This window comes from Pungitius pungitius, chromosome 13 (genome assembly GCF_949316345.1).
Source record: "Pungitius pungitius chromosome 13, fPunPun2.1, whole genome shotgun sequence".
In the NCBI taxonomy this organism is placed as follows: domain Eukaryota; kingdom Metazoa; phylum Chordata; class Actinopteri; order Perciformes; family Gasterosteidae; genus Pungitius; species Pungitius pungitius.
The window spans coordinates 310,035-324,747 of NC_084912.1; the positions used below are offsets into that span (position 1 = coordinate 310,035).

The 14,713-nt window shown below is 50.5% G+C and overlaps 1 protein-coding gene across 2 annotated transcripts; it reads right to left on the reverse strand.

Annotated features, from left to right (window-relative positions):
* Positions 1-345: 345 nt before the first annotated feature.
* si:dkeyp-121d4.3 (uncharacterized) lies at positions 346-14,670 on the reverse strand. Of its 2 annotated transcripts, none has more exons than XM_037465601.2 (21): positions 13,754-14,670; positions 13,628-13,678; positions 13,363-13,544; positions 13,242-13,284; positions 12,987-13,112; positions 12,675-12,779; positions 12,376-12,594; positions 12,056-12,202; positions 11,743-11,970; positions 11,326-11,544; positions 11,094-11,240; positions 9,889-10,125; positions 9,555-9,749; positions 9,281-9,478; positions 8,839-8,943; positions 8,622-8,759; positions 8,066-8,173; positions 7,909-7,943; positions 5,517-7,767; positions 5,102-5,213; positions 346-1,155 (listed from the first exon to the last, which is right to left on the reverse strand). In XM_037465601.2, exons 1-21 carry the CDS (start codon positions 14,411-14,413, stop codon positions 563-565), a joined length of 6,099 nt encoding a protein of 2,032 aa, XP_037321498.2. In that variant the 5' UTR covers positions 14,414-14,670; the 3' UTR covers positions 346-562. The 2 variants fall into 2 exon arrangements, 1 of the variants encoding a protein (XP_037321498.2); XR_009957214.1 differs by having other exon boundaries at positions 1,041-1,155; positions 2,062-5,213.
* Positions 14,671-14,713: the final 43 nt, after the last annotated feature.

Here is a 14,713-nt window from a genome sequence, read left to right on the forward strand (position 1 = left end):
AAAAGTGCTACTAAAAGGACGCTCTGCTCTTTGATCTTTTAGATGAGACACGTGGAGATTGTCTAACAGCAGAAACCTTTTCACGTATTTATTCTCAGGTCTGACAATCTGATCCTACGCTCCAGATGTTTATTACAATCTTTAACGTGTAATAATGACCAGCTGCTGGAGCTCAGTTATTAATGTTCTTTATATTTAGGATTTAAAGACTAAGGAGACCGTTAAAGCTCCAAACTTCCTGGTTCTGGTGCTTCTTAAAACCACACAAATGTTTTCAGAGCATTCTTCACTTATTCCTAGAACATACATACATCTTTCCTCAAAAACAGGACATTCAACAGCAGGTCAATAGTATATTTTTATTGTTTCAATGCAGACAAACAAGTATGATTCATAGTTCATGTTTTAAAGATAAATCTACAAACAAACCTGGAGACCTTTACGTGGACATAAATGAGCTTGAAGAAGTTGTTGCAGATACTTTAATCAATGAAACTGCCTACTAGGATTAGAAATAAAAACATAAAACAGTGCACAACCTCTTAACCGGTGTCCAGATGATCTAGAGCTCCATCTCCCACTTTTCCAGGAAGTCCTGCAGGTTGAGGTTGAAGAGATCGATGCCTTTGGGGGACAGATGCACGCCGTCGGCCCGGTACAGGCCCGTGTTGCTGCCGCACCGGATGTTTTCGTGGGTCAGCGAGGCGCCGCCCAGCTCCAACACGATGTTCTGTATCCTGCGATTTATCGTGGTTCGGACTAGATCCACTTCGTGGTTATCTGTGGAGTGGCGCCACAACCTCCGCGGGAGAATGTTGGACCACACCAGGATGCAGTGCGGAAAGATGCTCTTCATGGAGGTCAGGTCCTTCTTGACAGAGGCCAGCAGGTCGGTGGGGCTGTCGGTGCTCAAGTCATTGCCGCCCAGGTGCATGATGAGGACGTCTGGGTTGGGCCAGGTGACCTTCAGCTGGTGGAGCTGGGGCAGGAGCTGGGACCACGTCATACCCTGGGTGCCTTTCCACCAGATGCCCACCTTGCTGGGATCCATGCCCAGCTGCATACCTACCTCTGGAGACTTGGCCCGCGACTCGGCCCAGAACACCAGCGAGTGGCCACAGATCCAAACGTTCTTTGGCTCGCTGGCGGGCATGCCTACGAAGTTGAACAGATTACATTGTGAGTCACAAGTCGAGAAGTCCTTGGAACAAGTTAATTCTAAACTGCCCCCGGCATTGAGGGATGGAACACAAGTCTTTTAGCTGGTTCCACAAGGTTCTACCAGAAGGGTGTCCAGAATCTACCAGCCAAAACTCCAAAGATCAATCAACTGATGAAAACCATCCTGTGGTAGTGGTTTATAGATCTGCCATCATGTTGTGGTTCTGATACGTAAACATTACAGCTCGCGGCCTAAATTAAAGAACATTTGATTTCTAACTATCAATGTTTATTTAACCCAACACACACACACACAGACACACAAAATATTTTTAAGAAACCCTGAAAACACATCAGCTCTCAATGTGAAAACAAATTATATTGATACGGATATTTTAATGTCTTAGGAACAAACGGACACCACATTTTTTGATGGACGGAAAACTTTCAGCCTACAGGGGGCTTTATTTTATAGACACCCTGAAAAAATGATGTGGCAGGGTAGTCCGTTATGCTAAAAATGTAATGTTTGCAACCCAAAATCCTTTTCATTTCATTTGTGGGCCCCACGTGCTTGTGCGCATGCTTGACAACGTCGCGGCATGCTCCTAATGAGATGGCGGATGGTGTCTTGTGACATTTCTCCTCTAAGGTCATTAGTGAGCTTCTGTAAAGTCTGAGGAGTAACCTGGTGCAGTCTCATGGAGCCAAACAATGTCCCAGATGTGATCTATCGGGCTTAGGTCAGGTGATCGTCAGGGCCATTTAATGGTATCAATTCCTTCATCCTCCAGGTACTGCCTGCTTACTCTTGGCACATGAGGCCAGGCATTGTCGTGCACGAGGAGGAACCCAGGCCCTACAGCACCAGCGTAAGGTCTGAAGGATTTCATCCCGAACCTGATGGCAGTCAGAAGCCTGTAGAGGTCTGTGTGTCCCTTCCTGGATATGCCTCCCACCACCAAACCGCTCGTGGGACAAAGCACAGGTCTCCAGTGGTGGACGTGCCGATTCTGGTGTTCTATAGCAGATGCCAATGGAGAGTTTTGAGCAGTGTGTACACACACACACACACACACACACACACATTTCCCCCAAAACACTGGATAAGAATTGTGGAACACAGCGATACTTATGAATCACTGTTATCATTAAAAAATAATTCTAATGCATCTAAAACATGTTGAGCTGAGACAACGGCCCAACCCGAGTCATGATGTTACTGACCCAGCTGCCATCTTATCAACATTAGCTCCTTGAGCTAACATTAGCTTCACTGAACAGGGTGAATAGCCCTAACCCTAAAGAAATGTAAAAGTACTCATGTGCTATACCATTTTATGGATATAATTACTTACCATAGCGATGACAGACTACTAGTAAGTTGGCCTGAAAATTTCACCAGCTGGAAAGACCTAGTAAAGCTAGGTCAAAACAAAATACCATATTCTTTTATTAAGTTTAGATGAAATTTAGGTTGTGTGTGATATATTCAGGACAAATGTAGCTCTGACACAAAGCTATGTAGCTTTACTTCATTCACATCAGAAACTAACATTAGCTGGAGACTGGTGGGTAAGGATAGGTGGCGGCTCAGAGCACCAAAAGGTCCTACTTCAGATAGTACTTCTACATGGTTATGCATTTTGTATTCCATATATTTGGAAAAACGTAGCGTCTTTACTTCCATTACATTAGCATTAAATACATCTGACTGACGGAGGAGGCTCTATTTGATACAAGCTGCCGCTGTGAAAGGACCTCAGCTCGTTAAATCCTAACGGCTCCACTACGAGCATCTTTAAAAGAGTTACCGCTGTGCCAAAAAGAACAAATGAAACTCCAAATACTTTTTGGACAAAATCCTGAGCTTCCCGTGTTTAACTTATGACGCTTGAAAACAACCCAGATGTTAGCATCCAGGCAACGGTTACTCGATCAATACACATAGTGTCATAGCTAGCTGACGCGAGATAGCCACAACCAATCTGAGTAATACTACCCAAGTACTACACGCTTAGCACTACAAACCGTAGTACAGACTAATTATTATCTTCCCACGCCGCCATTTCCGCCAGCCAACATCAGTCAAAGCCTAGCGGTTAGCTTAATATGTTTGGCTAGCTAGTTAGATCCATTAACAGCCCTTCACTCTGGTCAGTCTGAGACTAGTTGAGGATGCCTCCTTGTTCATTGTCTTCTTCCAACAGGAGCTCCGGTTGGGACGCCAAGTCCTCTTCCTAGTCAGGATGTCATCACAACGTCATTACGATGCAACAGTAGAACATTAATATAAATACGTGCCAATGGTGTGTTAGCAGTCAAAGGGATGCAACCCAAAGACGTTCAGAGCGGATCCGTTGCCTCCACGCAGCTCTCAACGTGCGACGGCTAAGTTAAGCGGCGTCTACGGAAGTCGGGCGCTATGTTACCACGACTATAATCGGCGAGAGCAGAGTGGCGGCGGCGAGGTGATGTCGACACGGAAAATGATCAGAAATCCAATGGATCAGACTCGAGTCAAAAAGGCTGCGGACCGGCCGTGCCTCAGAGGAGATGTTCTTCACAGCTTCTGAGACTGAACCACAAGAAGCAAGGAGTGTCGGTCACAGCCTTGTAGTTTGGTGACCAGCTGCAGATTCCATTAAGGCATAGGTTTGGTGAAAGAAGAACACTGAGTGCCACAGTATTTAATCTGGAAGAGGTATAAGGCTAATAGAACTAGCTTGATTAAGACAATCACTGTAACCACATGGCTAGCTATCTACTAGTTCTGGGTAGCAGACCTCAATGACTACTTGATAAAAACTCAAATGTATCTGAGGAATCAAATACTGAGAACAGTCAGGAAGCTGGGCTGGTATGAAAGGCTTTCAGTTTCATAGTTGTGTTTACTTCATGCTTAGATCCAGAATAAACCGTGTTGGTATCAGCAGTTAAAAATGTCAAACTAAACCCAACCTTGCTAAAAACATGTTTTTATTAAATCTTCTTAGCTCATCTAACTATAAAGTGCTTTCTGGACTCCTGATAGCTGGAAACTAGATATAACATCACATGAAGAGAAAAAGAATTTACTTAGTGCAGATTACAGCTGGTTTCTTCTTTTGGTGGGTGGGACGAACCACTACTCTGCTAACGCGTGAGGCAGAAATACAGCGCGACGCCCTCAAGAAGTGGTTTGTTATTCCGTTGAGATCTCTGTGGGGGCTGAAAGCTGCTCCTTAATAAAGCAACCGGTGCTACCAGGAGAGATGCTAGAAACACCAATGCAGGCAAAGACATGTCCAGGACAAACCTTCTTGTGATCCTCCATCTCTATCACAAAATGAAAGAAGACACGGTGAGAACGTGCAAGAGGTTTGTACAGCATCGAGGTGGAGCTCCTGAGCTGAACTTCAACTGGAGACGAGTCTCTACTTCAGTCAGATCCAAACAAAACTTAGTGAAACTTTCACCAAGTCACCCCTTAACTTTTGGCATAACTCTGGTTTTCAAGCCAAAGACTGGCTTACTGTTTTAGGGAAGATAAATGCATTTAAAGATGGTCAAAGTAGACAAATAGCATATTTAAAGCCCTCAACATAAAACATGCAGCTGATTACTTCAAATCGTTTTTACATCTCTAAAGAACTGGCACACTGAGAACATCACATGTCATTAAACTGACGCTTTTATCCATAGCGACTTAGATTGCATTTTGACCCATGGCTTACATTTTGCGGTGGGAGCAATTATGGGTTGGTGTCTTGCTCAGGGACACGTCCACATGGCACATGGAGCAGCCGGGAGTCGAACCACCACCCTTGCGGTTCTGGCGCACCACGCTACTCCATGCGCCACCATCGCCACATAACTTGCTGAACTCGCAAATTCCCTTTAATTCAAAAGGTAGTTGAATTAGCCGAGTTCAAAGTATATAAGGTAAGAGATGTGATACCTGGGAAGATCCGTACGCCGTCCTTCCACTCGCCCCTCTGATTCTTGCGGCTGAGCCAGTCCTTGTAGTGCAGGTCCCTCTTCTCTAAAACCCTCTGGTTGTACGAATCCAGCTGAAAAACAAAGACAGCGTTAAAGTGTGGTTATTTCTTTGGCTCTACATGATCCATCTAGATCAAGAGTATCCAACTATGGCACCAAATACAAAAAGGTGTAGTGTGAGGCAACCGCACATTATTATCTGAGATGTAATATAGGAACCTGAACTTCAGTAGCCAAGAAGCATATTCTTCAAATCACAGCCTTCTTATCGACACATTCTAAACATCTTACAGCTTCATTTACTTTTACATCTTGAGTAACTGGTCCCACTTGTCTACGTTTAATGAAGTGAAGGATTCCCCTGTCGATCCTACCTTCTCCTGTTGCCTGTTCTTAACTTCATCATCGGCCTCTGTGGAGGTCTGATGACTGGAAGCTGATGGAGGGACTGTTGGTAAACTGAACTGCACAGATTTCACCGGTTTGGCGAGAGGTTGAACCGCCAACGACTTCACCGTCTCAATGACCTTGAGGCATCTTGCCACTGTGGTGGAGATGGTTGGTTGGTTCTCGCTCAAAGGGCTGGACATGGAAGGTATCGACGGTGGTGATGAAGCTGCAGAGATCATAGGACTGGAGAGTTGTCCTGGAGGGGGCTGTGCTGGACGCTGAGGAGGAGGTCCAGGGGGAGGCCCTGGAGGATGTCCAAACCTCTGGGGTGGTTGATCCACGCTTGGGGTTAGGGAGCTTTGCTGTGGAGGAATCTGGGAAGTGACTACAACAGGCCAGTTAATTGGTGGCGGTGGAGTGGTGGAGGGTGCGCTCCCTATTGTTTTGGTGAGACTCTGTTGATGTTGTGCCTTCTGCAAAGCCTCCAGCTCTTGCTGGTCCAGGAATCCTTCGTACTCAAAGACAGCTTTCGACCTGCCGAGTGTCTCCAAGCTGGAGGACCTCGTAGGGAGGGGCGAATAGGTATTATCCAGTTCAACAGAACCATTTCTACTTGTTTGCCGACCTTCCCTTGAGGATGACAAAGTCTCTCTTTCCGTGGATGAGGACTTTGGGCTGTAGACGTTCCCTTGGGCTCGGCTCGCCAGTTTTGACATATCTCCCGTACTCAGCTTCAGACCGATTGTACGGAGTAGACTTTGGATCTTGTCGTACGGTTCCCCCTTGTGCTGTGGTTCCCCACTGGTTCTTTCTACTGAGGATCTTTGAGAGCTTACCCGTGGGTTTTTCCCATCGAGAGCTAGACTGGTGCCTGGTTGCTCTTGAGCCAATCCAACAATACGAGAGAAACCGCTGCCGTCTTGAAGGGCCTTCTCATGAGGCAGAAGCTCATCACTCATATGGACCGGTTCAGATTTCTTTTCAGCATCCACCTTCTGGCTGAGCATGTCAAGAAAGCGGTCAAGGGGCTGTTTTGCGGTTTGAGGCGCCTTGTGAGGAGCAGTGTTCTTCAGTGTGGGTGAGGGGCTTCTAGGAGGTGATTCTCTGGGAGAGGGAGGTTTCAGAGAGTGCTGGGTAGATGAAAGTGCAGCATTCATCAATGGAGTTGAGGCAGAAGGAACCAGGGTGGATTGAGAAGCAGAGGGACCGTGGGTCTGTGGATACTGGCTCTGTTTCGCGGGGCGATGCGAATCATCCTCAGGACGCCCAGCATATGCCACGTCGCAGTAGCGGTCATCATACGGTTCATCATAAACGTCATAGCGATCGGCGTACCGTTGGCTGGCAGAAGGAGGGCCGCCGTAGGAAGGTTCGCCGTAGAGAAGGGTTTCATAAGGGCGATCGGGGTAGGGTCGCTCGCCATAAGGACGCTCGGTGTAAGACCGACCGCCGTATGGATCAGCAGGGCGCTCTGCATACCGCCGGTCCGGGAAAGGACTGTACATCCGGTCATAGTAAGGATCCTCGTAGGGCTGAGGGGGAAGATGGAGGTAATCGGGTCCTTCTGGCCGTTTCTTCAGGATGGACCGGACTGGTTTGTACTCTGTAAGAGGGACGGCGATCCGGCCGTGGTCGTAGTCTATGCAAGTCCTCTGTCCAGGGTCCATGTCCACTAGAGACTTCTTGTAGGCAATCATGTCGTTCAGCTCCTCCAGCTCCCGCTTCTTCCTTGCTAGCTCGTCATCCACGACTACACCGCGGCTGGAAGGAGTGCTCAGATCCTGCCTTCTCTTGTGGCTTTCGTCGCGTTCTCTAACAATTTTGCTGCTCTTCTTGATGCCCCGCTCCCTGCTCCTGCTGCGACTCCTGCTGGAACTCCTGGTCCGGCTTCGGCTCCTGCTGTGGCTCTTGGTGCGACTCTTGGGGGGCCGGCTGGACCTCTCGTGGCTACGGCTACGCCGGTACCTGCTGCCTTTGCGGTCGGCACTGGTGCTGCTTCTCTTTGTGATGATCCGTCCGAACTGGTCTCTGGACGGACTCCTGCTCCTACTCCTGGCCTTACTTCGAATCGGACTCCGACTCCTGGCCTTACTCCGACTTGGACTCCTGCTCCTGCTGCGGGCCGGTTTGCGCCAAGTGGCTCCAAAATCCCTTCTTCCACCGCTTGGCTTGCTGTCCTGCGTCCTAAGGTTTTTGACCACAGCCTTCATTTTGTCCGTCTCTGGTTTTTCTTTTCTGAAATGTCAGGTCAAATTATTAGAATAATGTATTTCAATTCATCCTCTTGGGATATCAATGTGTCTTTTAGTCGGGTTACCAATGTGACCTAGAAAATGAATTCTGATAATCACATATTAAAATAAAACTATTACTCACTCAGTGTCTTCAGTTTTTGCCAACTTGATGGTCATCTATCAACAAGAAGCATGTGAGACAACGTTACCAAACCATGATCTCGATCTCTGGTTGAACAACGAGGGTGAGGACAAACAGTGCATGTGGAGTGAGTGAACATAGATGCAGTCCTCCTCACCTTCCCCTTATTTGCCCCCACGCCTCCCAGCCTACGAGCAGGGAGGAACACGCTCTCGGTGAAGCGTTTTATCCGGATGGCTTGGTTTCCACCTTCCGCCGTTTCATGCTTTGAGAAACAATCACAGAGAATGAGACGCTTTGGAATGTAAACAGTAAAAACCAGGACAACAGACTAGGGATGGGTAGCATTTAGTTTTTTCCCGATACCAGTGCTAAACGCGGTTTACAACTTGGGGGCTTGCACCGTCCGACAGGAGGGGGGGGTTGGTCACTGTGTGTCTGCTAGTGAGCGCATGCTCAACTGTGTGTGTAAATAAAGTCTTTCAATTGGCTCAGGCTCCAGAATCTGCGCTGCGTTTCGGTCGTATTGAAAAGTATTTGGTACCAATATGGCAGCGGTTATCGGTACCAGAACCCTATCGAAGACTATCCGAGACAAACTCCAAAGAATAGAAGCTGCTGTTACAAGGTTTTTAAGAACGTCCAAATGCACATCAGAGGGAAGGTAGGAGGACAAAAAGGGACCTGGAGAGTACGGGAGGAGGAAGACTCACCGGGACAACGCTGAACTCCACCTTCTCGTTCAGCTCCAGTCTCTTCTTCTCTATCACCTCCGACATGTGGAAGTAGAGCTGAGGGTTCTGAACACACTTGATGAGTCCGGAGGAATGAGAGAACTCGATCACTATGCCCTAGTGGGAGAAACATCACAACGTGAATCCAGCCGGTCGTGGTGCTGCCTCCCTCCACCCCGCCACGAGGAGTCCTTACGTGTCGACGTTGCTCGATGGACTCTTCGAAAGAGTCGGGGAGAATCTCCACGAAGGTGGCGCGCTCCTCTTTGTTCTCTCCATGGGTGGCTATGTTGAAGCGTACCTTCAGGGAGAATCACAACAACCTTGTAACTACCTTCTGAAAGTGAGGGGTCACAATGCCAAATGACTTCTTAGTTATTTAAAGATATGCTTCTATATTGTGTTGACATTACTTACACAACAACCAGAATGCATCTGTGCTCTTCATTTGTGAAGCAGTCAAACAGTGCTTTATTCATACTAGCATATGTTCTTCCAACAGGAACAGGCTCAGTCAAATGAGTCCTGGTAAAACAGCCATGACGTCGTCGGTAACGTCCTTCCCGACTTTAGGGAACATCTGTCTGACGGTGAAGATGAACATCTGTCTAATGGTGAACATCTGGCTGGTGGCTCACCTTGTCTCCATCCAGCATGGTGGCGGTGCTCAGCAGGTCGTTGGGTCCAAAGGGAAGCAGCTTCTGTTGACCATCGATGGTCATCACCAGCCGACCCATCTCCGCCGTCACCACCTCCTTATTCTTCTCCATCTTTCCCTCCTCTCCTTGCGCCTCTTCCTTCTGGACTTCATCCTTCTTCTCCGTTTTGATGTTCACCTTTGGGACAGAAAAATGTAAATTTTAAGGAAAAGGAGTAAACAATAAAAGCCTTTCCACAACATCTCCCTTGTACCTGTGCAAGGAGCATCTGTTCCTCCTTGTTCTCCTCCTCCTTGGGCTCCTCCTTGTTCTCCTCCTCCTTGGGCTCCTTCTTGATCTCCTTACGTGGATATTTGGAGATAGCCTTGAGGATTGTGCCTTGGAATCGCTCCTTGCTGACGTCGTCCAGCGTGTCGGGGTTTCTCACTCGGATGCCAAGCGGCGACCACTGAGGGTTACGAATGATTACGCTTTAACGACTTCATCAAAGACTTTAACAAAAACTCACATCACAACGAACAAAACAAATCTTACACGCAACCAGATTCAATTCATTTAATGTGAATTCCGTTTCATTAAAAACTCACTTTGCATTTGGCTGCTGCCAACGCTGCAGACACCTCGTCCCTCTTCTTCCTCTCCGCCTCGCTCCGTCGCTCCTCCTCCTCCATCTTCTTCCTCTCTACCTCCTGTTGTTTCCTCCTCTCCTCCTCCTCCCTCTTCTTCCTCTTCTCCTCCTCCTCCCGTCTCTTCTGCTCCTCTAGGATTGGGTCCTCCACCCTTTTGGTCCTCAACAGTCGGATGGCCCTCTTTTTTGATTTCACCTGCATAATAAAGACGGAAAAAAGCATAATGCGACAGGATGAGACAGGATGAGACAGGATGCGACAGGATGAGACAGGATGAGACAGGATGCGACAGGATGAGACAGGATGCGACAGGATGAGACAGGATGAGACAGGATGCGACAGGATGCGACAGGATGCGACAGGATGAGACAGGATGAGACAGGATGCGACAGGATGCGACAGGATGCGACAGGATGAGACAGGATGAGACAGGATGCGACAGGATGAGACAGGATGCGACAGGATGCGACAGGATGCGACAGGATGCGACAGGATGCGACAGGATGAGACAGGATGAGACAGGATGCGACAGGATGCGACAGGATGCGACAGGATGCGACAGGATGAGACAGGATGCGACAGGATGAGACAGGATGAGACAGGATGCGACAGGATGCGACAGGATGCGACAGGATGCGACAGGATGCGACAGGATGAGACAGGATGCGACAGGATGAGACAGGATGCGACAGGATGCGACAGGATGCGACAGGATGAGACAGGATGCGACAGGATGCGACAGGATGAGACAGGATGAGACAGGATGCGACAGGATGAGACAGGATGCGACAGGATGCGACAGGATGAGACAGGATGAGACAGGATGCGACAGGATGAGACAGGATGCGACAGGATGCGACAGGATGCGACAGGATGAGACAGGATGCGACAGGATGAGACAGGATGAGACAGGATGAGACAGGATGAGACAGGATGCGACAGGATGCGACAGGATGCGACAGGATGCGACAGGATGCGACAGGATGAGACAGGATGCGACAGGATGCGACAGGATGCGACAGGATGCGACAGGATGCGACAGGATGAGACAGGATGCGACAGGATGAGACAGGATGCGACAGGATGAGACAGGATGAGACAGGATGCGACAGGATGAGACCGCGGTCACTTCCTGACGCCCTGCAGACGTTTGTCAAACTCACCACGGCAACCATGAACTCCACCTCCTTGTGGATGTCACCGCTGTTGAACTCGACTTCGCCAAAGTTCTCACAGATGTCAAAGGGAAGCTCGCCGTGTTCTTCAGAGTTGACAATTCCTTCTTCTGGACCCAGAAAGGTGATAATGCCCTGAAACACACACACTGAAGCGTTCATTCTTCATGGTCCCAGAGGAAGAACCGGCTAGGCAAGCGGCAGTGCGGGCATGTGGTACCAGCTCTCTCTTCTCCTTGGTGTAGCTGAAGGTGAAGGGGATTTTGGGTTTGATGTTGGCTGCTCTCCTCTTCTTTGTAGTGACGTCCACCAGCAGGTTGATCAGCACGTGGTCGTTCTTCAGCAGCGTGACGCCACAGTCCCGGTGGTCGAAGGTCACGTTGGTCCTGAGGGGGCCGATGTTGGCGTGGATCTGACCCGGGTATCCCTGCATGTTGGGCTGCCGAGAGAGAGGAACCAGTAAAACCAGTTAGTGGCCATTACAACGTTCTCTAGACCAGGAGATTAGTTGAAACTCCAAAGACATCACATGACAAACATAAAATCGGTTTGAAAGCTGCGTTTCTCTATGAAGGCGCTAATGCAGATTCAGAGGCCTCGGTGGTCCAAACAAAGCGGTCTTCTGTAGACTCCTCACCGTGGGCTCGATGATGGGCTGGCTGACGATGCCCTCGTAGAGCTCCGGGTCCAGCTTCATGTTGGCGCCCACCTCGCCGGCCTTCCCGTTCAGTTGCAACTCTTTTTTTACGACGGAGTGCCAGGCGGCGGCCTGCTCCTCTTCGGCGGCGGCTGTGGCGGCAGATAGGGTCAGGAGGAGGGGCTCCGTCACCCTCTGGATCCTGATGGCCCGCTTCCCCCCCCTCAGCTTAGGAGAAACCAACAGACATGGCTTAGAAACACACTTCTGGACCGAAGGTGGTGGCAAAGGCCCCTGAAGGCGCATTCCTCACAGTCAGCGCGGTGAACTCGACCTCCTCGCCGACGTCCTCAGCCGTGAACTCGATGTCGCTGAAGTTCTCCCTGATTCTGAAGGGAAGCTCGCCGTGTTCGTCACACTTGATGACACCTTCGCTGTCCTTCAGGCTGAGGATGACGCCCTGAGGAGTTAAAAACACAGACTCAAGGGACAGAAACTGAGCCTCCAGGAAATAAAGGCACGATATAGACTGAATTAGGACTCGTTAGTGAAGCTCGTCATCATGCAGAAACTTGCTAAATAAAGTCTAGCAGAAAAAGGCCCTGACAGGAACCGAGTGAAGGTTTCTCTGACCTTCTCCCTGGTCTCCTTGGTGTTGCTGAAGGTGGAGGGGATTTGGGGTTTGATATTGGTGGCTCTTCTCTTCTCGCTGACAATGTCCGTCAGCAGGTTGATGAGCACCTGGTCGTTCTTCAGCAGCGTCACCGTGCTGTCCTTCCTGTCAAAGGACAGGTTGGTCCTCAGCGGCCCGATGTCCACATGGACCTGGCCTGGGTACTGACGTTCGCCGGGCTGCGGACCAACAAAACGGGGGTCGAAAGGTCATTGTGGGAATGGGAGGAAAGAGGACGGGCAGGTGGGGGTAAACCAACCTGAGGCTCAGTGATGGGCTGGGTGACCACCGCCTCGTAGATCTCCGTGTCCACGTTCTCGGTCCCACCAGGAGCCACCTTCACATCCGTGGCTATCGGACCGTTCTGATCCAAAACACATAAGACCACATTCAGAGCAGCTCGGGGAACCTCTGGGAAACACAGCATGCATACATTCCAGCATGGCCGATGGTAGGGGGCGCTGGAGTAAGCGGGCTCAGCTGTGCTCACATGTGCTTGTATGTGCACACGTGTCGGGGCAGAACTGCAGTGCGCAGCAAGAAGTGAAAAAGACATGAAACCAGGCCTCACCTTCTCCTTGCAGGCCGTGAAGTGAACTCTGACCCCGGGGGTCATGGCCTTTGGGTTTCCAAAGAAGGCGGCGAAGCTGAAGCTGAACTTCTCCAGATCTTCTCTCTCGATGTAGCCGAAGGTGGGCTGAGGATCAGAGGCAGATGGACTCGAATCACAAACTAAACCCACCAACACGGTTGAGGGCAGTTGTGGTGACAAAAGGTATAGAGAAGAAACCACATCTGTGGATCAGAACATCATGAGTCCGGTTACCCCGATGAAGGAGATGATCCCTGTGGACCTGCCGGGAGGAGGCCTGAGGACACAAACACATCGCCGTCAGGCTCAGCAGAAGAAGACGAGAGGGGAGTCCAGCCTCTAATAAATGACTCACTTATCAAAGGTGCGTTTCCCCAGTAGACCCAGCGCCCTGTTGGTCTTAGTGGGATCGGGTTTGGGTTTAGGGGCAGCAGCAGGTGGGTCAGTCGGTGTTTTGGAGACAGCCGGATCCTCGGTGGGATTCTTAGTTTCCCCTGGCGTCGACTCTCCAACCGGAGCCGAAATCAAGGCTTTGATCTGAAGAGAGGGTCTGGTTATTGAGGTTGATTAAACCAGATAACCAGTAGGACAGGGAGAGACTGGTTGCCATGGTTACTCACCCACTCAGGCTGATCAGGTGGTGGGTTGAGCATCACTTCCTCCACAATGGTCTGATCACAGATAGAGAATCAAATCAGCTCTCAATCACATCGATCAGATCAATAACCGAGGAAGAAGGCGCTCACCTCTGCTGTCCAGCTGGCAGGGGGGTAGCTCAGGTACCCCAGAGGTGGACCGCAGGCTGGAGGGGGGATGGGAGGCATGGCCAGCGGCCCGTAGGCGGAGGGGTCTGGAGGAGGGACCGGTAGTACTGGTGGAACAGGCTCGGACCTCCACGAATGAGGGGGATGCTCCGGACCCCAGCCAGGGGGTCCCCAGCCTGGGGGGGGTCTCCAGTCGTCTGGGTGTGGGGGTCTCCAGTCGTCTGGGTGTGGGGGTCTCCAGTCGTTGGGGTGTGGGGGTCTCCTGTCCTCCGGGTGGGGTGGTCTCCAGTCGTCTGGATGAAGCCCCCAGCCCGGGGGCGGTGATGGTCCTCTTGGTCCCCAGCAACGTGGTGGAGGCTCTCTTGGTCCCCACCCTCCAGGGGGCGGAAGCTCTCTTGGTCCCCACCCCCCAGGGGGCGGAGGCCCCCATCCTCCGGGAGGAGGGGGCCCCCATTCCTCGGGCGGCAGAGGCCATCCACCGGGCGGCGGTGGGCCCCAGTCTTCCGGTGGCAGATGACCCCAAGCCCCCGGGGGTGGGAGACCCCAGCCCCCCGGTGGCGGGGGCCCCCACCCTCCCGGAGGACCCGTGCCGAATGGGGGTCCGTTGTCGCCCATTGGTCCCATGGGGGGTCGGTTCCGCATAGTCCGATTCCTTGGCGGAACAAAGCTAATAGCTAATGGCTAACGCTCACACAGGACGCTAGCGGGCTAAGCTAGCTACGGAGTTAAGAGGTTAACATCAAAACACTCCGTCGGCTACGTTTCCGTTCACGTCAAAGAGGGCAGTTAACTAAAATAAAAGTATATATTTCCAGCCGGAAGCCAACAGCTTGACATTAAAGCCTGAACGAACACGAGCGAAGTGTTGCTATCGCGGTGTTCTTCTTCTTCGTGGGTGTTTAGTGCAGACAGCGCCATAGCGCCCCGCCGACTGTCTGCGGT

Bases quoted from the DNA above. Each gene is read 5' to 3' on its own strand.
- si:dkeyp-121d4.3 (XM_037465601.2), bottom strand. From the start codon at position 14,413: ATGCGGAACCGACCCCCCATGGGACCAATGGGCGACAACGGACCCCCA. The intron at 9,750-9,888 runs GTGAGTTTTTAA...CGTAACCCTCAG, and splicing joins TGGCAGCAGCCAAATGCAAA to TGGTCGCCGCTTGGCATCCG. The intron at 8,944-9,280 runs GTGAGCCACCAG...TTCTCCCTGAAG, and splicing joins CCATGCTGGATGGAGACAAG to GTACGCTTCAACATAGCCAC.